The following is a 27,747-nucleotide window of genomic DNA, read 5'->3' as shown; positions in this document are numbered from 1 at the left end:
CATCGGATCAGTTTTCGCGTACTAATGCTCTACCAACGCAGCAACGAAACACTAGGTTCAAATTTTCCCCTGAGATATCGGAGGGTTCCGTGTTTTTAGTGGGTTACATAGTTTTGAGACCTGATTGCGACTGTTTTTTGGTACAAAACTGACCGAAAACTTATTTTCTTGGAACATTAAGTTGCTTGGATGTTACAGATAGTGTAATCCGTGGTCAGTAGGGGTCGCGGTTGGGGAAGAGCAGACTTGGACGGCTGAGCGAAGAGAGCTTTTTTGCACTCTAGTTAAACGTTCAATTGCATTAGCGTGGGTGGAATATCTTTTTGTAGCGTCGGTTTGATAATTCTACCAAAAATGACTAAAGATTTATTTATGCGCACAGCAGGTTGTGCAAATGGTTCTTTTGGCGTGGGTAACGCCCTTATACAACTAATTAGGAGCGAGACAAATATTTGATGGATCAGGAGGTCCTTGCGGTAACGCCCTCCGATGAGCAAGGGTAACATTGCTAAAGCAAGTAGCCATTTGCCATTTCGGAGAATGTGGAAAAACTGCTTAAACGACCGCCACAATCAGTTCCAATTTCTTTATTACCTTATTGTCAACAGATAAGACAGTATTTCTGTATTTGTAAAATTGTTTTCTTCACACCATTTTTGCTAATTCCTAAGCTCATTTAAAAAAAAGGGTCAATAGCTCGCGTCGTGTCTTGCCGAAGAAAATCGGTAGGGAAATAACCAAATGACCATTGCACTGCAGTGTTTATTCCCTCTGTTTTTCTTTTTCTTTTATCCAAGGCAAGCAGAAATAAGATTAAATAATAACCACAGAGTATTCCAAAACTACAAGAAAATTGCCATGCACAAGAAAACTTCTGTGATACATATCGTGTTTGATGTTTCTGACTGTTATTTGTTATGTACGTTTCTCATTTTAAAAATTGAATTTATTTTGACTCTTCCACTTTCACTGGGTTTTCTTCAGTTGGTTTCTTTAGTTCCAGAGAAGGCCACCTTCCGATGTCTTCTTTTCGTAGTTTTATCTCCACCTTGGTCTGGGATAACATCACTGAACTTTGTTCTGGAATAATCACCTTAAAAAAGAAACCATTGTGCGAAGATTTAGCTCCTTCCTAACAGAAATGTTTTGATCAGTATCAGTATCTGCACAACTCTGTACCCACCCTTCCCCTAACTCAACACTTGTTGGATTAAGGGAGGGGTGGGGGTGCACAGTTGCTCAGAAGCTGACATCGATCTCAATATTTCCTACTTGTCTGCTTATCTGAAGTCTGCCTGACAATTATGTTACAAGTGACAAGGGATTTCATCATGTGAGGCTTCACTACAATCAATTTGTGATTGGTCTGGAAACCATGCACCACCTACTAAAACAACCAGATTTGAATCTAAAACCAATATTGGGGCAAGGTGCTGCAATACTTTGTACAGTTTACTTGTTTTAGCATTGAGTTTTCCTAAACTCCTTATTATTAGATTGGCTGTTGCTCAATCCAAAACAAATTGAGTATGCCTATGTCTCAGCCAATTTAAACAACCTGTTTTGTCCTTCCAGTCCCACTCTTCTTTCCAAAAGACTTTTCTTTCTGATCTTACAAAGGTTCAATTGTGATTTAATACTGGTGAGCTGAGATGACATCAACACCAAATGCCAAGGAATAAACGTTCCAACATTAACATCAAACAAACACTTAAATTCAGGAGGGCATATTATATATATATCTTATTAACCAAGCGTGAGGGCTGTACTGGGAGAATATTGGCCCAAGGTCTTGACAGTACGGACCGAGCGCAGCGAGGTCCGTACAAAAAAGACCGAGGGCCGATATTCTTCCAGTACAGTCCCGAGCAAGCTTGGTTAATAAGAGATTTATTATACGACTGAAGTTCAAAGGGACACAAGTGCGGTATCATTCGGGACCATTCGAGACCAAGAGTGAGAGAATATTGACTGGCAATAGAGCATTTTGATTGGTTGATTTTAGTTATTGGCCCTCTGACTGCCTGAGTCGTGTAATAAAATAAGATATTGTGTTCTCCCAAATGGCCATAAAATATCAAATTTACATCCAAGACAATAAGACATACTTCATTTTAAAAACTGCTATCATGATACTTAATTGATTTTTGTATATTGGATTTCCCTAGCTAACTTTTCCAAAGTAATTTTAAACTACAACTCACCCCATGAAGATTGAGCTGAAGTTCAAATACATTTGAGCCCCCAAACACCACATGGGCTTTCACCTGAAGTAAAAATAAATAATCATGCTGTTCAGATACTGTTTTTCAAATAAGCACCTCAGCAGTTTATTAAAGTTTTGGCTAAAAAGTGAATGGGGGGCACCTACTGGAGGGGGATGCTTACTACTCTCAAACACTGATTCTGCTATAGAGGAAGCTTTAAGGTTATAAATAGACATGGGTTTCTTTGTATCCTTACCATTTAAGAGAGTGAGGAAGTAGGGTTGTTCTTATTTGACAGATGGGTGCTTAAGAGAACTTGGACACTTTTTGAAAGGTAGAATGGTTATGTGGATGGAATGGTTTCTTGCCAGCAAAGTGTTACATGCACAGGGAATTTGGTCACTTGTCCATTACCTATATCTGTCAATAGTATTGAAATGTTCAACTTACAATTGTTTTATTTGCTTCTACAAAAGTTTGTTGAGGATCACTCAGCTTAGCAAATACTGAAATGACGATAAAGTTTCCCATCTTGAACCAGTCATACCTGGAAAGGAACACAAACATGTCGTCTGCATAGGAATTCTTTGATGAAATTTCCATTTCCCTGGATTTAAAAACTGTCTCCTAACTGATAACAAAATTAATTTCCCTAATTTTCTTTGCTTCTCATCACCTTTCTGCCTGTCAGTTTATCAACCCTTTAACTAGCTCATCCTCGGTGTAAAAACCTGTGAAGCTCACGAGTGACGTAAAACAAAGACAACAAAACATTATAAACAATAGCGTACAACAAAACAATACCTCATGAAACAAAGAAAACCTCATCAGGTTTTACACCGAGGATGACCCCTTTACCTCCTGAGATCTGATAGTTAATTCTCCCCTCTCATTGCTACACATTCCCTTATAAATTAGCTACTAGAATATGGATTTAGATTAAGACAAAAATTTCTACCAGATACGTTTGAGAATTCTCATTACCTGTTTGATGGGTAATAACTGGATATTAAAGGGAGAAGTTACATGTAATCACTTCTGGGAATTAAAAGGTTAACAACGAGAGTGAAAGGGTTATAGATGTGACCAAAGCAATCTACTTTTAGTTCCACTCCCAATTTTTGAATTCAGTGTTCCATTTGTAATGTTATTACCCATGGCCAGGGTCATGACCTTCCAATCCCTTGTACCCCTGAGTTTTGCAATTGAAAACACACCCAGAGAGTAGTATTTGTAGTTGAAGGTATGAAAAGTTTAAAAAGGGACTAAAAGAAATGCATTAGTCACATGGCACTGACAAAGAGATTTTAATTTCAAATTGGCTTTACTGTCTTGTTATGGCCATTCAGTTGGCTGATCTAAAGTGAGCTTGAAAAGTTAATGTAAACTCTTACCGGCAAACAACTCTTTTTGCCTTTTCCTGCCAATAAAAGTAAATCAAGAAGATAAAAAACTAAATGTGTGCATGATGCCAAAAATATATATTTTATAATACTTTTTCCATCCTCTCCCACTAAAAAATCCAAACTTATTCCATCTTTCTTTGTTTCTAAGTCCTTCAAATTTCTCTCTCTTTCTGCCTCTATCAGGGTTTGACAAACTTTTCAGCTTACAAGCTGAGTGGTTAGTGACATCTTAGATGTTATGACAAATTTCAGTTTGTTTCCGAGCCAAACTGGCTAGTGGAAATCGAAAGCCACTGGCCAAATTTCTACTAGTCTGTCACTAGTGGGTTACTGTTAGTGTCAAGCCCTGCCTATATTTTATGGTTTTCTACAATTTGATGAAAAATTTGTAAATGAGACGAAAAAAACAAACCACACGAAATATCCCACCACAGTTCCTATAGATGGGCCTTGCACAGTACAAATTATAACAACACATCAGTTTGGATGCCACCAACCTCTTCCGTTAGTTCCCATCTGTGAGACCCCGACGCGCATCCTTCCTGTTTCAAGAACTCATCAAAGTCTGTTGTTCGTTTCCGACAACAAGACCAAAATTTATACCTGAAATCAGTTGCGAGTATATTGAATTCTTCCTCACCAACTGGGTAAAGGTAATTAAAAGTTAATCCTTTTGGGCACTAAACTCCATCTTGCTGAAGTTCAACTCTTTCACTCCCAAGATCTCATTATCAATTCTCTTCTCTGTCCTCAATACATTTCTTACAATTAGAGCTATGAGAATTTGATGTTAAATCAAACACTATTCCCTCATTGATATTTTTTTCTTTCTTCTCATCACCTTTCTGGTGGATGATGTATTGACAGTTTAAGGTGAAATGACACAGTGGGTATCCATGAGAGTGAAAGGGTTACTCAAGTCCTAGCAGGAAGAGGAAGAACAGGAAACCAGCCCATCTCTCTCCTCAGTATTTTGTGAGTATTCCCTGACAACTTCCTGAGGCCTATTTCTCGAAAGTCCTGGTAACTTAACGGGCCCGAAGCCATGTTTTAAAATCAAAATTTAAAGGATAGGAAAGCAGGTTCTGGCAACCAAACCAGTCCTTTTTGTTTCTTTCGCTGATAATTTTACTGTAACATTCTCAAAACTTTTGAAATCCCCATCTTGAATGAAAGCAGAACAGCTTTATGGGCCCATTAAGTTACCGGGACTTTTGAGAAACAGGGCCCCTGGTACCCAGTTCTTCTCCGGGGTGGAAAGAGGTCTTGTGACTTTCTGTTGCCTTGCCCAAAAACACATGGAAGTGAATTGCCTTTCACTCTTTATAGTCTAACATCAGCATGTACATTCTCCATACTGTTCTCTAGACATTACCAATGGTATTGGCAATCATTTCATATTTCTCTACAACCTTAACCATTTCACTCCAAAGATCTTCTTAATAATTCTCCCCACTGTCTGCCATACAATTCTTATGGTGCAAGTTTGGAGAATTTGGTATTGGATCAACTGATAATCCCCTAACTGATATTTTTCTTTATTCTCTTTACTTGTCTGCTCAACATTGCATTGCTACTGTGAGGAGAAAATCTGTCTTGGTCACTCAGCTAAAGGGTTAATGTTTGATCAGGGTTGATACTGTAAAGAGAAATCAGAGGCTAATCACTCTTAAGACCAACCCTGTTCCCAGGGTCTCTCTTCTCTCGCTCCAGGGGGCGGGAAGATGAGAGACCCTGGGAACGAGGTCATCTCAGGACTTAAAGGGTTAATTGGAAAAAAAGTTCGTTACAATCATTTCCTGAGGTAGAACACAGAAGAATTATGAGCAATTTAAAAGTAATGTAGAGTAACTAAGGATTGCCGGGACTAACAAAAACATGGAAACTTTATTCAAGTTCAGTAAATTATTATATTTTTTAAAGAAGATTCCTTAACCTCATCTCAATTTCAATTTTAGGAAAATACTTCCTATGGGTGGAAGTGCGATCTTCTCCCCCTTGCCTGGGTTGAAAGTATTTCCTCTCCTTAGGGTCATTTTTATCTAACAAAGTCAACAGTTCCTTACCCTTCATGAAACACTGGTACTCCATAATGATGCCAACACTTATCATCATTTGTACTCTCATCTACATATGACTAAAAAATAGCAAAACAAATAACAGGGTTACAATTTTGTTTCCAAGGTTGACTCATCCCATTTAATTTAGTAAAGTCTGAAAAACTTACAGTGATACATCCACTGTTCTTGCAGGTTGTTCCAGGTTTAATTCCACCATCAGTTTCACTACCTGAAATGAAATGATCCTTGTTTCCAAGGTCAGCCACAACTTTTGAACACTTTTTTTTTTTCACCCTCTAACTCCAAAGATCTGACTGTTAATTCTGCCCTCTAGCTGCTACACATTTCCTTAAAAATTACACATGAATAAAGGCTGATAGTTTCTAAAGAAACTGTTTGGGGCTGCATCGGTGGGGGTAACAAAATAATTTGAATATATCAACAAAGTTGAAATGGTAAATTGGCCACCGATGATTCACCATTGATTCGCTCTGATGAAACGTCAGCTTTTATAATCGTAACGGTGGCCAATTTACCATTTCAACTTTGTTGATATATTCAAATTATTTCCTTAAAAATTAGTTACAAGAATTTGGTGTTACATCAAGGTAACAACTTTTATGTGATAAATCTGAGTATTCTCATTACCTGTTTGATGGATGATGTTAGATAAATCGTTTATTAAAAAGAAACACCTCCCAGTCCGAAGACTGAATTACGTGTATAATATACAAGAAACAAAATTCATAGTTAAAATAGTTTGAAAATCTTAATAATAAAAATATACAAATCTACAATATACAAATATACATATTATAGGGAGAAGTTACCTGTTAATCACTTCTTGGGGTTTGAGGGTTAACAGCATTTGTACACTTACACAGTATTCTCATTCTATACAACTTTTACACCTAAAAATTCAAATTCCCAAAAAGTCACATAAACTGAAAAACATTTTTCAAGTCACTTACCCTCGCAAACTCCAGGTTTGTCCTTTTCTTGGTCTTTAAGTTTTACCAGGGCTTTCTTCAAAGAATCTGCTACTGTCATTTTAAGTTTTATCTTAGGAAGGTCATCACTGAAACAAGAACACAGATAGTATTACTTAAAACATGACACATTTTGGGTAAACGTTATTTCAAAACATTTCAGAGAGAAAGCCCTCAAAGATTTTTCTTATGAGTATTTTTTTTCAATTAATGAAATTAAAAATCATAATAAACAGTTTTGAGTTGGTATTGTTATGGAGAGCGCCCATATTTTTCCAAAGAGCGCGGTGTTACATGATTCCTAAAAATAGCATGAAGAACTTTCTAGAACACTTAGTTACACTGACTAAGCGGAAACTTTTAGAAGAACTTTCTAGAACCGTGACTCAGCATATTTTTGCTAAGATGTAATCGTAGTGTAATGTTACTAAAAATAGCAATATCAAAGATCTCCAGAACATTCTAGAACTTTTGTGAAAGGTATATAAGGAGTCATGCTAGCTTAGAGAAAAAGGCCTTTTTAGTGAGATAAAGCTGCTGTTGCGAAGAGCCCAGAGGAGCAAGAGCCGGACGGAGTTGTTGTGAGCCGTGTGGAAGGCTACGTTGGAAAAAGTATTGTGTGCGTCGACAAGTTTTAAGAGTTTTTCAAGAGAACTGTGAGTTGTGCGGTAGTGCACTGAGATTGAAGTTATATGATTCATAGAGGGCTCTAAGTTACGAGGATAGTTATTGTACTAGTTTTGATTTCACTCCGTAGTTATTAAGTCAGTCAATAAAGTAGTTGGGTTGTACGAGTTGTATCTTTCTGGCGGTTTGGATAATACCATAACAGTATATAAATACCTTGGTCTTTCTACAGGTTCAGTTGGTATTGGTTTTCGTTTAGGTGGTTCAACTTTTATCACCTGAAAAGTAAGAGTATCCATGATTATAAGTAAGTAGAGACACAATGGAATCATAAAAACCTGGCCTTGAAAAACAGTTGTTGAATCTCACCTCATCAAGTCCGAGAGCCTTGTCATCTGTATTGGGTTTTTCTGGTTCAGGAGGTTTCACATTAGTATGGCATGATTTAGTGCAACCCTAGCAAAAGAAAGCATTTTGAGAAATCTGTTCTCTGTTACATAGTTTGTTTGTCACATTTTGGTTATGTATACCAGTTTCCAATTATAAATGTCCTTAAAAAAAGATAAAGCTTAGTTATCTAGCTTACCTTGATGTTTAAGAATTCTGTAAAGTCTGTAACTCTTTTCTTGCAACAGGACCAGCCCTACAAATCAGAGTAAATTATTTTTATCATTTTTTCTTTCTTTCCCATTTCTACAAGTGATCAATCGATCACGTGATCATATCTTTTGTCTGTGTTCACTGCACTAGCCTCCACAGACAGAGACCTAAACAATGAAAAAACAAGCAAAAGTCTGCCATTTTTAAAATTTTTCATTTAAAAATGGCATTAATGTCAATGCAAGTGTACCTACTGGTAACCATGTTCTTTAACCCTTTCCCTTCCAAGATCTCCTAAGTAATTCTCATTAGTGTTTGTCATACAATTCTTATGATTTTCAGTTTGGAGAATTCAATTTTGGATCAACTAATAATCTCCACATTGATAATTTTCTTAATTCTCACTTGTTGTCTGCTTGTTACTGTTGCTATTTTTAAGAGAAATTCTATCTTGGAGTTGACAGCAAGCTTACTAGTTATCAAGGCTGTGCTCTAAGAAAAATTGAAGGGAGCCCAGTGCTCTGAAGCTGAAATCCAGAGTGCCCAGCATATGCTTTTTATGAAAAAACTAAGATTCCTGAGTCGCCCAAGAGCAAAAATAAGGCGCCAGGGGCTACCGGGCGCTGCTAGACCACAGCTCTGGTTATGAATGCAGAGCTGGCCCAGTTGTTTGAAGGCTGATTAGCACCAATAGGTTTCTATATTTCTCTGTTCAAAAGCCATTTTGGACTAATTTTCCCAATTCTTTTCAGAGCATTCAGTCATCAATTAATTGTAGACAAATGGAATTGAACTGAATTTTCTTTTAAAGCTTTTAGATCTGATATCAAATTTCACACTAACTCTGGGTTATCTTAACCCACCTTTGAACAACCTGGGCCAGAATTACAAATAACCCTCTCAGATATATTAAACAATTCTTGGTTGCAGGCTAAGTGAACTCTGTTGAATAATCCCCAAAACAAAGTTGAGGCAGCCATTTTGAAATCTAGCGCCCCTGCACAGGTGAGGTGATTAGAGCAAGATTTGATGCAATCCTTGACCAATCGGAGTGTGTGCATCTCTACTATGACTTGAACAACAATACTAGAATGATTCACTACTATCTTACCTTCAGAGCATCATGAAATACTGGACAACCAGGATGATGTAAACATACATCTGTAAAAAAATTGATATCACTTGTTTTCAACAGACATTTCAAATAATCTCAGAAAAGAGAGGAAATTATATCTATACCAGCCTAAACAAGCATGATAGTTATATCCAAAACTAAAAGAACCTGTATCATAATATGACAAGAGTTAATGCAAACTTTTAATTTCCCCAATCATCTACATGTATTCCAAATTTTCTTTCTAAAAAGGCCATTTGGGTTTTCATTTGATTATTCAACTATGTTGTCTCTGGTTTTCTTTGATTTCAAACATGTCCTTAAACATTTCCCTTTCAACGTATAACAAGTGCTACCTGGGTACATACTAGATATTAAATATGTTTCAGTACATTTCAGCTGTCGGATACCAAACTGGCTGCAGATCATTCAAAATATATTAAAAGTCACAGTAGAAAAGATATCACTTTTAAAACTGATCGAAAAAGTAAAATTAGTTGTACAGTAATGAGTATCATGCAAGCGATAAGTCATTTCGACGGAACTACTAGACTAGTACTTGTCAACTATCCAACGAATAATCATTACCTTCTCCATTTTCGTCCTCTTTGTATTTTTTTCCACAACCCTTATTATAACATAGTAGCAGCTGATCTGTCGACATTATAGCAAGGAATACCTCGAATTTTACAGGTAAAGATAACAGAAAACTTCTCTCTAATTCTCAAATTATATGAAACATGCAGAAATGGATCACATGTGCTTAAATGGCAGCCGCTGACAAGTACACTTCTAAACAACGCGGGTGCGCTTATGGAAGCTGAGAGAATTTCATGAAGTGGTAGCATTGGCGATGGGAAACTTTTCAAGGTGGATTAGTCTCATTTCTAAAATTTGAGAGGGTGTTGGGCCGGGGGGGAGGGAACTTGAGGGTCAGAAGGGGAAGGTTCAGGAAAAAGAAGAGTTGTTCAGCTGCAATAAAGACTATCCTTGAAAATTACTGAAGGGACTCAACTTCCCAACTCCCACCCACCCCTTCCCCACAGTGAAGAAATTAAGATTTGATTTGACTGTGACAAATCTTTTGCACACTTTGACTAGCATCAAAGTCCAAAAAATAACTGAAAACATTTCATTGTGGGAGCAATTGCTAAATAGGGAGAGAGTTGTAGTTAGAAAACAGAGTTGTGTACCAAATTTTTGAAATTGATGCTTTAATTAAGCACTCTAAATCACCCTGTATCGCATCTGACATCTGAAGCAGTTTCTCTCCATCAAATCAAAATTTTCTCTTAGAGCACTTTAGCCAAAATGAAAATTCTCTATTTTGACAAAATTTTACACTTCTATAGCAAGCAATGAGCAGGCAAACAAGATTCATGCCAAAGAGCAGACATGCATGAGACAAGTTTTTTCATTGTCAGATTCTCACTTATGTGAATTAGCCAAAATCACTAGTGCTGATTCTCACTTATGTGAATTAGCCAAAATCACTAGTGCTGATTCTCACTTATGTGAATTAGCCAAAATCACTAGTGCTGATTCTCACTTATGTGAATTAGCCAAAATCACTAGTGCTGATTCTCACTTATGTGAATCAGCCAAAATCACTAGTGCTGATTCTCACTTACATGAATCAGCCAAAATCACTAGTGCGGATTCTCACTTATGTGAATTAGCCAAAATCACTAGTGCTGATTCTCACTTACATGAATCAGCCAAAATCACTAGTGCGGATTCTCACTTATGTGAATTAGCCAAAATCACTAGTGCCGATTCTCACTTATGTGAATTAGCCAAAATCATTAGTGCGGATTCTCACTTATGTGAATCAGCCAAATTCACTAGTGCGCAGGATTTAACCCTTTCACTCCCAAGATCTCCAGAGGAATTCTCCTCTCTGCCTTCATACATTTCTTAACATGTCAGTTCTGAGAATTTTGTTTTAAATCAAATAGTATGTCCTAATTGATATTTTCTTTACACTAAACACCTCTCTGTTCGATAGTGTATTGATAATGTTAGGAGAAATTATCTCTTAGTTACTAATGGAAGTGAAAAGTTTGATCAATTACCTAATACAAAAGTCATAAAGTTGTACAATGGCAGATTTACAAAGGAGGTGATATGCAAAGTAAATACAGTGTGCAACACTTCACTAGGAATACTTTTTTGAAATTCACATGAATGTTGAAGTTTATAGCTGCACATTTTTATTGTTTCATGTTCTATCTGTTTCTCCTTTTGGGGAAAAAAGGAAAACTATTCTTACTAATTAAAGATATTGATTTTTCATGTACACACAACATATATTTTGGTGAGTGATTCCAAGTAACCTAACCTAAGTTATTAATTCAAAGCACTCGTTTATTAACTGAAAATATATAAAACTCTCCAAATGATTTAAATAATACACTTTCACTCAATTATTTTGAAATTAAACCTTTTTCTCTATCACCTTTCCTTCTTATTAAAGGATGCAGTTTAATTACATCTACATCTTTTTTCCCCACACATCAATTCAAACTATTGACATCACAATAACTATTGTTGCATTTTAAACCCCACACCAGCATAAATTATTATCCTTAATTAAAAAAAAAATATATTATAGCTTTAACACCAACACTCTTCAAGATCATGCAATTAGAGAAAAAAAAAAAGACTTCTTCACTGAACATCTAGTTATAAGGAGCTGTAAAAGGTGTTGAATTTTAACCTATACCCCCAAAATGGTTTTTGTAAATCCAGTGATTCCTCATTGGTTTGTAGTGGTGTTGTTTTTATGTCATTACTTATTGCTTTCAACATTTTCTTGATTTCTTCAACAACTATCTTCTGCTCAAGCTTCCCTTTACTGGCCTTATGTGTCACTTCATTGAAAGGAAAGGCAAGAATGCAATTACCAATTTTAGGCTGAAGTTTCACAATGTCCGAAGTTGCTTTGTTTCTAGGAGTTCTCCCTGGAGGGCACCTTGAGTACTTGGAGGGAATGTGGTGCAAGGTTTTTGGACTTCCGTTAGACAAACTGCCCTTATCAACTAAATGAAGAGATTTCAGCGATGATGCTTCTGAATTAGAGCGACAAAAGCGCAGGTGAGGTGGCAGCTGCTTGCATGTGTTTGCAGATTGGGATAAATGCAGAGATGTCTGACCGTCACTTTGACCTCTTATTGTTGGTGAAGACAATAACGGTTCCCGTACTGTGCAACTTTTCTCAACTTCTTTTTTTGGATCTGTTGAAAGTGAAAGATTTTTCTCTGCAAATGTGGCAAAATCAGGATTACTCTGAAAACCTATATCATCACATGATGCCAACTTGTTTTTGTTCATTTCATCTTGACCAGGTTCATTGCAGTTGATTTTTCCAGCTTTGACAAAATCCTCTGAAGTGCTTAGTCTTCCATAACTACAAAAACTGTTCTTTGAAGATGGCAGTTTGCCACTATGGTTGCAATTTGTTGCTTTATTGTCATTTTCACTGAAAACAGCCAGAGTCATGTCACCTTTCTGTCTTTGTAGATAGCTTCGCTTTTGATTTTGAGGACCCATATGAGCATACTGCTTCTTGCCGTCTAAAACCGGTCCCTTGACAAAGTCACCATGTTGCTTAAATCTGGATTCTGCTTCTAGTGAAGAGAGATTGAAGCCAATTTTGGATTTTAAGGACACGCTTTTACCATTTCTTGCTGAGCCACTTTTTGCAATGCTTCCTTTCAACCCCTTTTTCTTGGTTGAATTACTTCCTCTTTCTCTTTCCCCTCTCTTGATGTCCAGCTCAGTAAAGTTTAGGCTCTCCAAAATATCATTCAACAATGGTTTCTTCACTATCTCATCTTGACTGCAATCATTACCCAGTGCTGGTGAGAAATTCACTTCTAATAACCATGGCTTCAATTTTTCATCAATAAGAATGTCAAAGCCAAATAGTTCAAAACAGTTTGAACTATTACTGGGTATGTCTTGCATTTGTGAAAGCAGTGTGATGATTATGATGGATGTAATGCGGTGCCACAAAAGGCGATCGTCAATGTTATGTTTGTGAAAGAAATGACGTAGTTTACTCAGTGTCCATTTACAACCAGTTCCAATGCTTTCTTTTTCTGCTGAATACTGTGGTCCAGTTTTGTTAATACTAGTGTTGGTAAGATGTGAAAAACGGTTGTCAAGTGAGGACAAATCAAATCTTTCTGTGCTAAACCGCACAAGACCCTCGTGATAGATGTAGAGAAGGAGAGGATGATACGATGTGACTATGGCATACAAACGCAAATCAAACTTGTAACCCGAGATAAGAAATGGTTTGATTATGTATTTTTGCACAACAACAGCACAGTCGTAAGTGAGATCATGTAAATCTTGGAAAATAAAAATTCCTCTTCCACAAGACTGCTCAGTCGGCTTGCAGATCCAGTATTTGGATCTCTGGCCACTATCTTGTTTAAAAAATTCTGCGACAAACTTCTTAAACTCACTAGGAAGGATAAATGTTTGTGGAAAAAACTCAAACATGGAGCCTCCATATGAAGTTCTCATTCGCCTAAGATTTCTGGCTAAACCATCTTTTTTGGTGATATTTGTCGATTTGGGAAAGTGGTTCAGGCGTTGCCATGGACGACAGTGTTCGAATTCACCTGAAGTAAAGCCCTGAGTTTTCCACCATAGATTCCACTCGCCATTCGATTCATCTCTACTTTCGTCGTATTCTTCCCATCCACGTTCTAGACATACTTCTCTGAGAATATCCGGCGCTTTGTCGCAAAGCCGGAACACAACGGACGCCATCAGTTAATGATTCCATCAAAATCTTTTGGACCCTGAGCTCAACGCATCAAAATCCAATGGTAAGTTTTCAAAATTGTCCTCTTGATAGCAGAGAGCAATGATCAAAAACCAGTCTGAAAAACAAACATTACGCCATTATTTCGAGATTTTTGGCGTTCGTCTATTAATCATTAAACTTCGGAAAGTCATTTTCGAACACCGGCAGGTGGTTAAAACTTTATGACGTAACTTTCTTGGGACATTACCTGGTCAGCGGACTAGTACCATGTTCATTTAACAACCAGCAGAACATCTACTTTGCACGTGTGTATTAAAATGGCCACCGGTGGAAAAGAGCTGAGTCGAATGTCATGCGAAGATTTTGGGGAATTCAAGGTATCTGGCTTTACCGTAATGTTTGAATACATCGGCTGAAATATCGTTTGTGTTTTAGTGCTAATGTTTGAAAAACTGCACTACAGTTGCATTGCCAGGCAGCATAATCCAATATAGGCCAGAACTTGATTTCGTCATCTACTTGCAGAAGTTACTTATTAGGAAGGATGTAACATTTTACAGTCATTCTGTGTAATTAGTACCATCTGATAAAAATTTAAGTGTTAAGTCAAACAACTGGAAACTTCAAGGGACTTCTGCTGAATACAGTTTATGAGTACATATTTTTTTCTTGGGGAGGGGGGGTTGTCAGAGGGTGTTAAGAGGGTGTGTGCCCATAGGATTGGGCTATCCTTACAATAAAAGAGACCTGTATTTTTCTGTTAGCCCTATAGCTTGAAGAGACCCAATCAAACCTATCCTATTGCAGATTTACCATTTTCAAGAAAACTTACCACTTGGTCATCCATTATCACCAGTACATTTGCCAGAGAAACCCTAAGAGAAACTGTGGGAATCATTGTCTTGGGGAAATTTCTCTTTTGCCTGGCAAAATGTAACCAAAAATTCAGACTGAATCTGTTACTTCTAAACGCTATCCTCAGTGGAAATGTTAAACAATACAACATTTTGGCACTAAATATGAAAAAGCTCTTAAGGTAAGGAACCAGAATGCATCATTCACTATATGGGAAATGAACTTATTACCTCTTACTGTAGCCCCAGGTGACCAAGAGAATTGCTTCTTTCCCTTGATATAATGCTAACCTTTTAGCATTTTGTACTCCTCAGGGAAGAAGAGAAGTTAGAGAAGAGAAGTGTCTTCCCTACAAATGCAATTTTAACCCTAGATCATATTTTAAGGTCATGAGAATGAAGGAACTGATGACAAACTAAAGAAGCTCTTGATTGTTAAACAAATTCTCCTTGCCAGCTCCAAAGGAAATATACAGAGAACAGTATAGAGAATATGCATAACAATGTTAGGGTGTAAAGGGTTAATTACTTGGCCAGAGCTCAGAGTAAGAACTTTTATCCGGAGCATGTTGTGTTGACCGCGAGGCTCATGCATCTTCCATTAAAAAAAAAAAAAAAAACCGAAATAAAAAGACATTTCTTTATTATCTGGTCTTGTTGCAGGAAGCATTGAAGGTCCTAAGACTTGTTGATGATGCAATCATTTATAAGTTGAACACAAGTATTCCAACAGATTCCTTTGTTGGTGAAATCAATGCTGAACAAAAATGTCAAGAACTCTATAACGAGGTAAATGAGAAACAATATCAAACTGTACTGCTACAACCACCGCCTCATTAAAAAAAAAAAAACTGGCTTTAGTATTTGGATCAGTCAGTTTGCTAAGCTTATAAGAGTAAGTCAAGGTTCACTCAGTCTTTGTAATAACAAGGTGGTTAAATATATTTTGTTCAGTAGGCATCAAAGATGGGAGACTTGTCTGCCTGCTACCCAGAATTCTCAGTAGAATATTTTAATGTCGTGAGGGACTTATTTTGTGTAGAGATGGAGAATAACCTTGCATACAAAGGCTGTGGTCTAGCAGTGCCTGGTGGCCCCTGGTGCCTTACTCTTGCTCTTGGGGAACTCAAGAATTTTAGTTTTTTCATATTAAGCCTATGCTGAGCACCTTGGATTTCACAGTTTCAGAGCACTGGCTCCATTCAGTTTTCCTTAGAGCACAGCCTTGCATATGCTTGTGTTCCCAAATAATATAATGCCAAGTGATGATGCTATCAGGAATTCATTAAATAGTAATGATTACCTTATGCATATTCTTTGAGTGACTTACTTCGAATTATTTTTCTTTATTTCAATGTCTTTTTCAATATGCAGTTGATGTCAGGCTACATGACAAGAGATCAAGCCATTAAGAAATGTATCACAGTAGTTTCTGAAAACACCAAACAACTCAGAGAGGAAACAGAAAAGAACCCTGAGAATGGTCAAATCATGAGAAATCTTAAAAAAGAACAAACAAAGGTAACAGTAATGTGAAATAATGGGAATTTAATAATGGGAATTTAGCAGTGGGCATTCTACTAACACGGTGGTCCAGGTTCAATTCCCAAATCTGGCTTCACATATAGGTTGAGTTTGTTGTTGGTTCTTGTCCTTGCCCAGAGGGTAGTTTCTCTGGGTCCTCCAGTTTGCCTCCCTGCACAAAAACCTCATCGTTCAACCTTCCAATTTGACCTGGGAATGGTGGACAAGAAGAGCCACAAGGAAGTGAGCACTCTTACTACTGTCCCATCTTCACTCATCTCTAATGAAAAAGACTGCAAAATAATTTCTCAAAATGATCCAACAGGGAAGAAAAAAGATAGTGATTATTTTTTGTGAAGCTATCCAAATTTAGCTATGCTAAAAGGGAGCAGATCAATGTCAAGATGAAAGAAAAAAGAGGATTTCCCTCAAAATGTGGGGGTCCGCATGGATGCCCATCTGGCAAAAAGCCTGTTACTTGAAGTATACAAGCCATTCCTGTTCAATTTTCATTCTATTCTTGTGTCGACATTCTACTTTTTTTCTAATTAATTTGGATGAGTTCTGTACTATGTGAGTGAACATACTCTATGTATGCAAGAGTGATGGGCGAAACTGGACAGTTGGTCAGTATATTCCAGTTTTTCCTGTCATTAACCCTTTAACTCCAATGAATGACCAAGCCAGAGTTTCTCCTTACAATAACAATACAATATCAAGCAGACAAGTGATGAGAATTAAAAAACAATATCAAACCTAATAATATACATGAAAAAAATTACTCCGTTCTGGTTGGTTAAGATAAATGCGGTTTTCGGGTAATTCAGTGCAGAAGAGAGGTAATTCAGTGCAGAAGAGGGTTAATTCAGCGCAAAGAAAGTAACTAACTGGACATTCTGATTGGTCAGAATGATTGGTCAATGTCAAGGTCAATGTCACTTGCAGGGTTTGAATAAATTATTTTTGCACATGATGCACACGCTTTTCTTTTGCATATTTATGAGAAGCTTCCTCGTATTTTTTCTTGTATATTATTAATACATAATCACATGATTTTCTCATGCAATTTGGAATAAATAAGCACTTGTAAATTTTTTCAAAGACCACAAATTGCACTTGCCCGATGGGCTCATGCAATTTTGTTAGTCTTTGAAGATATTAACTCGTGCTTATTTATTCTAAATTGCACTTGAAAGCATGTGATTACCTATACAATTAAGGGATTTTTAATTGATTATGATACTAAATTCTCCAACTAACATCATAAGAATTGTATGGCAAATAGTGGGGAGGATCACTAACGAAATCAGCTTGTCTGGATTTTTCTTTTCATTTACAGCTTAGGTTAATGCAAACTGAACTTAGTGTGGAAGAAGTTTTACAAAACCGGACCCTCAAGGTAGGTTGATATTGTGATATCCTTTGTGCCTCTTGTTCAGTCCTAAATTTAGAGCCTTTATGCATGGAAGCAAGTAGTGATGACAGTAAAAATATTTAGATATGGAAGGAAGAACAAAAAAAAAAAAAAAGTTATGGAATTTTTGAAAAGGTGTGACAAGCGAAGTTTCACTGCTGTCATGACAATAAAGACATTGCAGTTTCTTATGCGTCTATTTGTACTATGAAAAGTTTTTACTATCACCTCACCCTAAACCACGGTACTTTTAATTATTAATATATTGATTAAATCTTTGAACTGTTTTCCTCTCTCTGACTTTTAGTTTGTGACCTATAAATATCTACTCTTTCTTTGCATTTTAGGCTTTCAGTGGACGGTGCTGGAAGTATTTCAAACCACAATGACATCTGCAACATCCAGTTAGGATTAATTCAAGTCATTTTAACTCAAATGTTATCCCATGTATGTATTGATTTGATGGGTGTTTCTGATACTCAGCAAGATTGCAGTTTAGGTAGAGGGACCAATTAGGTTTCTTGACTCTATTGGACCACACAGACAGCAAAGCACCACAGTGGTCTATCTTTTTTCTTCATCATTCTTCAACAAATGGCAGGGCCAGCATTTTTCTTTTTTTTAATTTTCTTTTGTTTGAGGAGCAATATTTACCTTTTCTTATTAGGGTTGATTGTCAGTAGAATTCTAAACCAGGAAGTGAGTTACTGCATGAAAACTATACCATCCTTTTCAACAAACACCATGGGAATTTTGGGGAAACAATAGCTGCTAAAATAATACGCTACTGATGGGTCTCAATAGAAACCTCTGTTTTTTGGTAAATATTAAAAAGACAGATGTTATTTTTGATTGGTAATGCTCTGTATTTCTCACCAGAGTTAGCATTGAGAGTATCTTACTTGTAATTGTTTCTAAGCCACTCTCCATAGCTCTTTGATATGCACTGATTGTTATGACTGATTCAATTAAAAATAAATATTTTGTACAGCACTACTTTCATTTGTATGCTGTTTTGGTAGTATAAATTATCAATAATCATTCAATTCAATCAGGCTGATTCACCATTGTTGAGTATGAAATGCCTCCATTAGTTTACTGCTTTTGTCAATGGCTTTGTTAAACAAGGCAGCCAATAGTTACATGTTGGTTATTGCAGAGTGATTCTCCTCCCACGATCAAGCATCACTGTGAGTAGGAATCCTATCTCATCAAGAAGGGCAGTGGGAAACAAGGAACTTAAACATGTTTTCCTCAAGTTACATGGGATTTGATTTTCTCTGAGAGACAAGTTCCATGAAGGAGGCCTTGAATTGTAGATCATCTCAATTAAGCCTTGGTCAAAATTGCATTGGAAAAAAAGGAGTTAAATTGACTGTTTTTAACCCTTAACCAGCAAGACTCTGTGTTTGGGAGTTCAGCTTCAAGCTCTCAGGCAGGGTTGGCTTTTGTTCAAACCCTAACCCTCACCCCACACAAGAGTATATAATGATAACAGCAACCCTGATGGAGTGGCATCCCATCCAATCACTTGCTACAGAAGCCAGGAGAAGCTCAGGAGAGGGGGGGGGGGGCCACTAAGCGTGAGAGAAGACTTTACCTATATATCTGGTTATCAAAACACACATTTTCCTCCGCGTTGAGATGCTTTTATTGTATTACTAAAGGAGAGTTTGTGCAAAGTTCTTTAAATGTTCATGGCCTTCCTTTTTTGTTAAGTAGTGGTTTTACAAGTAAGTTGCAGATAGTGGGTTCACTTACAAAAAGCTAACTTAAACTGAAAAAAGTTACAAAACTTAATCATTATTTTTTCTTTCTAATTTGTGCCAACAGTTATGAATTCTTTTGACCTCTTAAGCTGTAAAAAGACATTCTGAATTGACTAGTTATCCAACCAAACTACCATTATTTTTAATTGGTCAAAAAACTAATTTTTTCCATCAGCTTTAAAGTCATCCAAGCTGTCATCTTCCGACAATCCAGTTCTGATGGCTATTAACTCAATTTTTGATCCATCCTGCGGTAAACTTTGGTGTATGCGCAAATGAACATAAGAAGAGTCACCTACTTGCACCTGAGAAATAAAACGGAAGTTATCCTTAAAAGGAGGTGATACAAGGTTACTACTTCAAATTACCAATAAGCTGGTAAAGTTTCAAATCCTGGCTGAGCTTAGCCTGCATGACAGCATTTGTCTCTGGTTTAATCTTTGATTAAGATCTTAGCTTTGAAGCACACATGGATGATTTATGTAAGAAACTGTCAAAACAACTTGGACTTTTGAGGCATATTAGTCCTTATCTCAAGCGAAGGCACAAGTAAATTTTTTATCTTGCTGTTATAGAGCTAGTCATGTTGTACCTCAGTCCAATTTTGTCATCTTGGAGTAAGAAATTGCTAGAAAGAGTCTTACAGATGCAGAAGACAGCTGCGTGCATTATATTAGATGCTAAAAGAACAACAGGCACACTAACTATGGTTAATGAAATTAACTGGATTTAATTTTTTATCAAGGCATGTAAAAGTGGATGTTCTATAGCCTTTAAGAGACTAGAGGGTACAACTCCAGATTATATAAATTCTATATTAAAGACAAATTCTGAATTCATAATCAATCTACTCATTTTTCAAATTTAAATTTCCATTGTCCTGTTTAAAAGAAAAATACAGGAGGAGGCCGGACTTTTTGCACACAAACTATTAGAAATTGGAACAAACTTTGAGGCAAATAAAAATGAAAATGTTTAATCTTTTAAAAGAAATTGTATACGAATTTAATTGCTAAGCAAAGAGAGAGGAAATTTTGAATATCTTTTAAATAGTTAAATAGCCTTTTAGATTAAGTCTGTGGAATAACTTGTTTTAAATTATTCTAAGTGTGCCAACGGTTAAACCACCAAGTCTCAAAAGATGATTAAGAAGGAGCACTTCTTTACACTCTTAACAACAGCCTCCACCTCCTATCCCTCATCCTTATATCACTTGGCCATCTCTATGACATTAAGTGGTGAACTACAATCTAAAGGGGAGAGGAGAATATTATCCTGACCTATTCTGCAACAAAATTTAAGCCTAGAAAACATTTACATTGCATTAGATCTCTACAAATACCAAATACAAACCTTCACTAAGTAATTCATACCCTGTACAACTTGAGATCTATAAGAAATGGCTTTAAATTCCTTGAATGATTTACCAGCCATTGCCTCGGCCTGGCTCCTCACCTAAACAAAATAAATACCAGCGATTTCTAAAATGTATTCATTAATTTTTTTGGTAACAAATTTTGTTTCTCCATACCAGGACACGTCTAGCAAAGTGCATAGTTTGTGTATTAAGGTTGGTCAGGACAAAATGGCACAAAGTGTGATCATTTTCAATTAAAATTCAGACCTAAAATAACTGACTGCATTGCCTCTGAGGAAAAACCCAAGGGGGGGGTTCAGATTTTTGTTGTGCAGTTGGGCATTTTTTGGATTTCTTTTTGGTTTTTGCAAGGGAAATCGTTGGTTGGCTGCACTTTTTCCTCCTTTAAAGCAAAAAATAAATACATTGTTTTTAGATTGGTGTGCACAAAGTGGGTTTAAGATTTTTACCATGTAGTTTCTGGGTTAAGTTCCCAGAGTATGCTCCTTAATTGTGTTCATGTGATCTGCAGCCAAGGAAATTCTCAAATAATCTCCTAATGTATAAATTCTGAGACAAACCAGATAATTTTCTGCATAGTGAGTTACTTGTTTTAGAAAAAGCCATGGACTTTGAGCTCCTACCAAGGCTGCAAATAACTAACGGGCAGTCGCCGGTCACGTTGTCTGGTCAAACATGCTTTTGCTTGGACACTACCCGTTTTTGGCCGGTCAAATTTTAACAGTCCGAACTCTTGCCATAGTGAACCCAGATTGCACAGTAATCCTTTTACAACTAAAAAACAACTGAATCCAAGTCGGTCTAGCAATAAAAATTACAAGTTAATAATTTTACTATTCTTTACTACAGAAGCAGCCAAACAAACTCTCTTTTTATATATCTTGACTTTTTTTGTTTTCAGTACAACTCAGAGCCCTTTTTTTTAAGTTACAGTTGTGAATTTTTGTTAGAGGGAAAGAGTGGTCGGTTTCTACAGGTTTTGGGCCTTTTGCTCGCTTTTTGCACTTTGCAATAAATGCTACTCGGAGTATTCTCGATGCAGCGAGATTATTCTTCATGAGGGTGCTCAGTTTCCGATCATTCAATCAATCAAACAATCACTTTATTTAAGAATAAATTATGGTATCTAGCCAACGGTAAAACCCTCTACTAACTGGTAACACTTAAATAAAGCAAATAAAATAACGGAATACACGATGATTTGCGCATCGGTCGCGACAGGACTTGATGACATCGTGGAAATTTGCGACTGCCGGGAATTTCTAGACCACTAATTTGTCTACTTTTACATTCGTTTTTTTTTTTCTTTCGGAAACATTACTGTTGTCTCTTGTGATTATCAAACAGTTAAAAATTAAAATTTCTTTGAACGAATCGGTAAAGGACCGGACAAGATGTCCGGCAATCCAAGGATTTGTCCGGTCAGTACCCAATTTTGACCGGACATTGTCCGTTGACCGGCCGTTATTTGCAGCCCTGCCTACTATGGAGCACTAACGGTCAGACTTAAAAAATAAGCCTCAACGTAATTGCCAAAGAAGAGGGTCCACAGGAAATTTTAGTCCAAATTGTTTTTTTTTTTTTAAATAAAGAGGGGAAGGGGGCAGAGAATTTTAAAAGGAAAACAACATGGTTAGGATGCTGTGATGGCTAACAAAGTTGACATACTTATTAAATCTAGTCAAGATTAACTTTTCACTGTTGCATATAATTTTGTTAAACTTCTTTTATAGAAATTTCAGCTAAACTTTTATTACTTTTCCAAATCCTAACTTTTTGGCATGCTTCAGTGGTACATTTGTATATCAAGCGAATATTGTTTAGCCATGCTTTGTATTTTGGCGAGACACAGTCAAGCCAAATTACTAATCGTTGCTGGATCTAGGGGGGGTCCAGGGAGTCCACCCCCCTTATTTTTGGGTAAAAATAAACGCAGAGGAAAGAAAAGCCGGCAGGCGTATATACCCACAGAAAACTTCCCCCCCCCCCCCCCAGCTCAAGATCTGGATTCGCCATAATAACGAGAGGAAACGAGCACTATACTCCTTGCTAGTGTGGATGCACAGGCTACCCAAGCATACTGTGTGCGATTTTGGGGTCTAAAGGTCATTAACGAGAATACCTAACATCTAATTCTAAGCGTAGGCGTGGGCCGTTAAAAAAAGGAAAAGTCAAAAACGTTAAAAAGCATAATAAAAGCGAGGAATAGAACATGTGAAGTCTCGTTACCTTTTTTCCGTAGGTGTTCTGTCGCGTTCTTGGCGACTTTCTTTGCAAACGCTTGTTGTGCTACTATTCAACTGGATAAACTCTGAAATCGGCTGACTGAGCTTGGCCTTACGCTTAAAATTCGATCTTAATTTGTTAGGTATTTCCGTTAATGATCTTTAGAACCCAAAATCACACACAGTACTCTTGGTGCTCCTGTGCTGTATGTCTCGCGCTTGCTAATAGTTAACGAGTTCTAAACAAACCTCGTCGACAATCTTTTGCACTTCTTCAGTAGCCTTCATTTCCTTACTAAATCCACCAACCAAAGCTGCCATTTTGTACCCAGAGTAGTTTCAAGAAATCCAGGTGATCTTTAAAACACGAAAAAGCTTTGCTGAAACAGAAATGTTGCAATAAATATGAGTTATTAACCAAGCTTGAGGTCAAGATGGCTGGATAATGGCCGAGTTCTTTTTTGGCATTTTTGTGGACGTATACGAAGTAGAAGTTCATAAAAATGTGAAATTTGAATTGGGCTAATATTTCTAACAACCAGCCATCTTGACCGAACAAGCTTGGTTGATAAAGGATTTATTATATTGCAAAAATATTTCGCTTTATTAAAAAATTAAGAATGACTTTTTTACTTCGAGGGCCGGGAAAGAAAGCCACCTGTGTTTGTTGCATAACAAACTCGCGAGAGTCGTTCCTGTTTTCTTTGTTTTGACTATTTTCTGCCGCTTTTTGCGTTTTCATTGCCGAAATTGTCCAAGAATTACGAACGTAGTTCTAATTATTTTTTTCATACGCGAATCAAAGCGGGAAATCCCGAGGAGGGAAGGTGGGCCCATCTTACCCGCTTGGGTAACCAATCAGAACACAGGATTCGCTTGATGTTGCCCACGAGCAATTTCAATGTTAAATGATCTGTGTCACCAAAGAAACTACTTCCCTGACTACTACAACTTTAAAGGGAAAGTACGGTCTAGAAAATGTTTATCTCAGAAGACTTTTTCCTCAGGAATTCGAAAATAACTGCCATTTTATCCAGTTTGCTTTACATTAGCGACCAGAGCGCTTTGAAGTTGTCTTTTTTTACAACTTTCGTCGTTAGAAACACGCCTTATTACATCGCTCGCAGTGATGAAGAAATTGAAAGTTACATTTTACCCTAATTTATATTGAGGTAATTTCTAATGTAAACATTGTATGACAGAGGCGACTTTCGAGCGCGCGTTGTATATAACTAAGCTCTCCTCCTCTCAAGTTGTGACATTTCAAACACTTAATGAAAAATATTGCTTTGAATCTAATTTTAAGCAATAAAGGTTAAAATACCATTGAAAATTAAAGGTAAATGCTGAAACAAACAAAATTTAATTCGTAACAATTAACTTCTGCTTTTTCTGCGTTAATTTTGGCAGCTGAATGTTTCGAATCAATTTTGTCAGTGTTTGGGCATGCGAGGAACGACCTTCAAGTCTATCGTTTCTAACTTGTTGCATGTCAACTGGAGCTGTTCTTAGTTCCAAATGGTCCTGGCTCCTGAAACTGCAAAAATAATTCGTTTCATTCCGAGGTAGCAAATGTGAAAACAGGGAATTGACCCTTGACATGCAAACGCATATTAAAGAGACAGAAACCTAGTAATACACGAACTTTTTCCCTCGAGGATTTCAAGCGTAAATACGGGATTTGTCAAAGAGGAAGCCCCACGCCTCCTAAGAACAAATTTGTCTCGCTCCGCTATGGTGATAGTCTCCCCACAGCAGTGATGTTTCGGTCACGCAACGCTCCCTCACAGACACCGTGAGGGAGCGTTGTGTGACTGAAACATCACGGCTGCGGGGAGACTACTATGGTGACGGCCGCCCATACTCCGCGTTTAGTAAAAACGTAGAGTTTCAAAATACCCTTCGAGAATAGAGGAAACCAAGATGAGCGTTTTGAGAAACGTATCTCTGGATTTATTTCTGCAGTAGGGAAGTAGATATACTTTAAAACAAAGAAAATAGCGCGCGCGCACAAGAAAATATTTCTTTTTGTACCACAATCTCATCCAGCTTTGCCAAACCTCAAGAACGTACGGATGGGGAAATGACATCTCCAAACTGACCCTCATTAACACATTGCATCGGTAAAGTCATCAAGAGTTATCCTAAAAAGAGCTAAACTTTGAGGGTAGAAGATTTAAAAGCACTAGCGAATGGCCTCTCATCACCTTTCAACTGTTGACTGCCCTTAGCTTTCCGGTTTTCCGGCGTGTAGCCTCACGTCACGTGATCAAGTGACTCTTTTCATTGCCCTTATTAAACTGTCCTTCATTCAATGATCAAAACAGAAGATTTACCATGCAACACTCGCGATTAGTTAATTTTCCTTCACTTAGGAAAATAGATTTACAACACGACTGAGTACATAAAATAAATGTCCTTGCAGTAGTAACGCTATGTAACGCAACACACTAAAGGCAACAATTGGCGTTTTCGCTCCATAAAGGGTCTCAAACACTATCATTTAAAATGTATAAAACATTTGTACTATTGGAGCGCGTTTGGTCACAGCTGTTGAAGAAGGATCAAAGTGGCCATATAAATCTTTGAAAGGCTTCAAACTACGACGTACAACGAATCTGACCTTCTCTAAAACCGGTTTCAAATTACATGCTAAAAACAGCGCTTGCGTTTGTTCTTGAGAACGATAGAATACGCGACAAATACGTACGAAAAATACTTCTACATATTCAAAATATATCAAATTATATTTACCTATTGAAAAAGGAAAAATAATTGGCCTAACTTTTACGGAATGTTCAGTCAAAATCTGCCGATTTCCGCCGCTTTTACCGCCATATTGAAAATAACGCTACCACAATGCAATGCAATCAGAGTACGCACACCGCCAAGGTCTTGAGGTTTGGCAAACGACTGATTTCGTACATAAGTTGTAACCGAGCCGAGCCGAGCCGAGCCGAGCCGAGCCGAGCCGAGCCGAGCGAGATAACCACTGGGAGGCTATGATGGGAAGTGATATGGCGGACGTTACAATGTTAGAAGTCTGAATAATATCGCCGGAAACGAAGTAAAGAATCACGGACGAAAGTAGATCAAGAAATTAAAGAGTTAAATGATCGCTACAGAAACGTGAGTTTTTGTTATCATGGTTGGCTCGTGGAGATTTAACGATTAATTGCGTGTTTCAAGTAGATCCATTCTCAGCTACGATCTCACAAATGCTTTGAAATGTTTTGAAGGAAGGAGATCAGAATCTACAGCAAAGTCCAAAATTTCTGGGAAAACATAAAATCCTCAATGTGAGAGGTAAATAAACAAAGTTTGAACCGACAAAAGGATGTCCTAGTCAATTTTCAAAACTGGCATCTACTTTCTCACTAGTCTTTTGTAGTGTTAACACACAACAGCCAAAACCTAAGGGGTGTTACAAAAACTAAGACCCTCGAAAACTAAGACGTAAGACGTAAGACCCGTCTTAGTTTTCGAGATAATGAAAACTAAGTGTAGAATTTAGCATTCTTTGCATTTTATTTCAGTTTATTAGCATTCCCTCGGGAATACGTTTTGTTTTTCTTTCCCGCGTTCGCTATAATTTACATGTTGTTAATATTCTAGTAGCTTTTTAGTTTCATCGTTGATTTCACCGAGAGAACATCTGGCTTAGAGTTGCCTTTTTTCGCGGCCTACAGCGCCGATACAATGTAAGTTCCTAGTTATTATGTTCATCGCGTTCGCTTTAGCGGCCTTTCAGTTTTATATTTTTACATTTGAAAACTTGTATTTTTGTCGGTTCTTCATTAGTTCAAACCTCACCCTCCGATCGAGCGTTTGAAATCATTGCTGTAAGCGGCCACGAAAGGCACGCCTTTTGGCAGTATCACTAAGACCCCCTAAAATCGAATCCGTCACAAAGTATTTAGGTTTTCATAACAATTGGATGAAAAATGGGTAAACTTACCTTTCTCAGGAGTTACCCCTAGATGTGTACTAGATTACTAAGATCTGTATTTATCTACCTAAAAATATCGTTTGACACTTTTGAACGACAAAGTAAACAACTTTGTTTTTGTCACGTTTCTAGAGGGCTTTATTTACAAAGGGCACCCACTGTAATTAAAGCTTCTTTGAGTGAATGAATGCCAATCAACCAGGGGTTATTAGGGTCTACTAGAAACCACAAAACTGTGAAAAAAATCATCCAAAACCTCAAAACTGCAAATATTTTTTATCAAAATGGAAAACTGTGTGCAAAACCATTAAAACCGACAAAATTTTCACATCCCAGGTATCAAATCCCTAATCGAATCAATAGAGCGGTGACAAGTGGAGCACATAGAGGTTTCACCGCTATTTGAGATCATAGAGGCATATAATTGCTGCTTAGACCAAAGAGAAGCCAGAACCCAAATAAGAAAAAACAGAAAAGAACATTGAATACCAAATGTGAAAACCCATTTGTATTTTTGAGAAAACCAGACATTCCACAAGTTGCAATGAACACCCAAAGGGAAATCCAAAGTCTTTTGGCCTATAAAATGGAAAAAGCAGTCAAAACGACAGCCATAACATCAAAACAGGAAGTGGTAAGGCCCCCTCCTCAACAGATGCCACGGAGCCACAATAAAGATATGCCCAAAGGGGACATTGCTTTTTAGAGGGCATGGATCATTTGACATGCTAGAATGATAAAGTTATCAACTTCGTTTTCGACATGTTTTTAGAGGGCCTCTAAGCAGGGCCAACTAAGAAGAACTAAGAATCCCTTTGGATCAAGGCTTATTATGTTCTACTGGTAAT

The 27,747-nt window shown here is 37.2% G+C and overlaps 4 protein-coding genes across 7 annotated transcripts; 1 reads left to right on the top strand and 3 right to left on the bottom strand.

The window, feature by feature from the left end:
* Positions 1-571: 571 nt before the first annotated feature.
* Positions 572-9,781, bottom strand: LOC111334351 (cysteine and histidine-rich domain-containing protein 1). The gene is made up of 13 exons (XM_022940065.2): positions 9,592-9,781; positions 9,001-9,050; positions 7,876-7,932; positions 7,659-7,745; positions 7,506-7,567; positions 6,645-6,751; positions 5,841-5,902; positions 5,680-5,750; positions 4,111-4,216; positions 3,602-3,627; positions 2,658-2,754; positions 2,205-2,267; positions 572-1,093 (listed from the first exon to the last, which is right to left on the bottom strand). Exons 1-13 carry the CDS (start codon positions 9,665-9,667, stop codon positions 947-949), a joined length of 1,011 nt encoding a protein of 336 aa, XP_022795800.2. The 5' UTR covers positions 9,668-9,781; the 3' UTR covers positions 572-946.
* Positions 9,782-11,157: 1,376 nt separating this feature from the next.
* LOC111334342 (uncharacterized) lies at positions 11,158-13,788 on the bottom strand. Its single transcript, XM_022940054.2, has one exon. It carries the CDS (start codon positions 13,786-13,788, stop codon positions 11,689-11,691), a length of 2,100 nt encoding a protein of 699 aa, XP_022795789.2. The 3' UTR covers positions 11,158-11,688.
* A 177-nt stretch (positions 13,789-13,965) lies between these two features.
* On the top strand, positions 13,966-19,354 carry LOC111334361 (protein MIX23). Of its 2 annotated transcripts, XR_015991061.1 has the most exons (6): positions 13,966-14,163; positions 15,304-15,429; positions 16,015-16,161; positions 17,504-17,563; positions 17,926-18,025; positions 18,738-19,354. XR_015991061.1 is itself a non-coding variant. In XM_022940076.2 (5 exons), exons 1-5 carry the CDS (start codon positions 14,104-14,106, stop codon positions 17,965-17,967), a joined length of 435 nt encoding a protein of 144 aa, XP_022795811.2. In that variant the 5' UTR covers positions 13,966-14,103; the 3' UTR covers positions 17,968-18,574. The 2 variants fall into 2 exon arrangements, 1 of the variants encoding a protein (XP_022795811.2); XM_022940076.2 differs by lacking the exon at positions 18,738-19,354 and having other exon boundaries at positions 17,926-18,574.
* Positions 19,206-27,049, bottom strand: LOC111335231 (cystatin-A). Of its 3 annotated transcripts, none has more exons than XM_022941111.2 (4): positions 26,909-27,049; positions 23,200-23,307; positions 20,701-20,802; positions 19,206-19,652 (listed from the first exon to the last, which is right to left on the bottom strand). In XM_022941111.2, exons 2-4 carry the CDS (start codon positions 23,269-23,271, stop codon positions 19,506-19,508), a joined length of 321 nt encoding a protein of 106 aa, XP_022796846.1. In that variant the 5' UTR covers positions 23,272-23,307; positions 26,909-27,049; the 3' UTR covers positions 19,206-19,505. The 3 variants fall into 3 exon arrangements, with proteins under 3 accessions (XP_022796846.1, XP_022796837.1, XP_088587424.1); XM_022941102.2 differs by having other exon boundaries at positions 23,200-23,330; positions 26,909-27,048; XM_088731298.1 differs by lacking the exon at positions 26,909-27,049 and adding an exon at positions 25,705-25,728 and having other exon boundaries at positions 23,200-23,330.
* Positions 27,050-27,747: the final 698 nt, after the last annotated feature.

The sequence above is a fragment of the Stylophora pistillata genome, chromosome 8, assembly GCF_964205215.1.
Source record: "Stylophora pistillata chromosome 8, jaStyPist1.2, whole genome shotgun sequence".
In the NCBI taxonomy this organism is placed as follows: domain Eukaryota; kingdom Metazoa; phylum Cnidaria; class Anthozoa; order Scleractinia; family Pocilloporidae; genus Stylophora; species Stylophora pistillata.
This window is presented reverse-complemented; position numbering and strand designations above follow the sequence as displayed.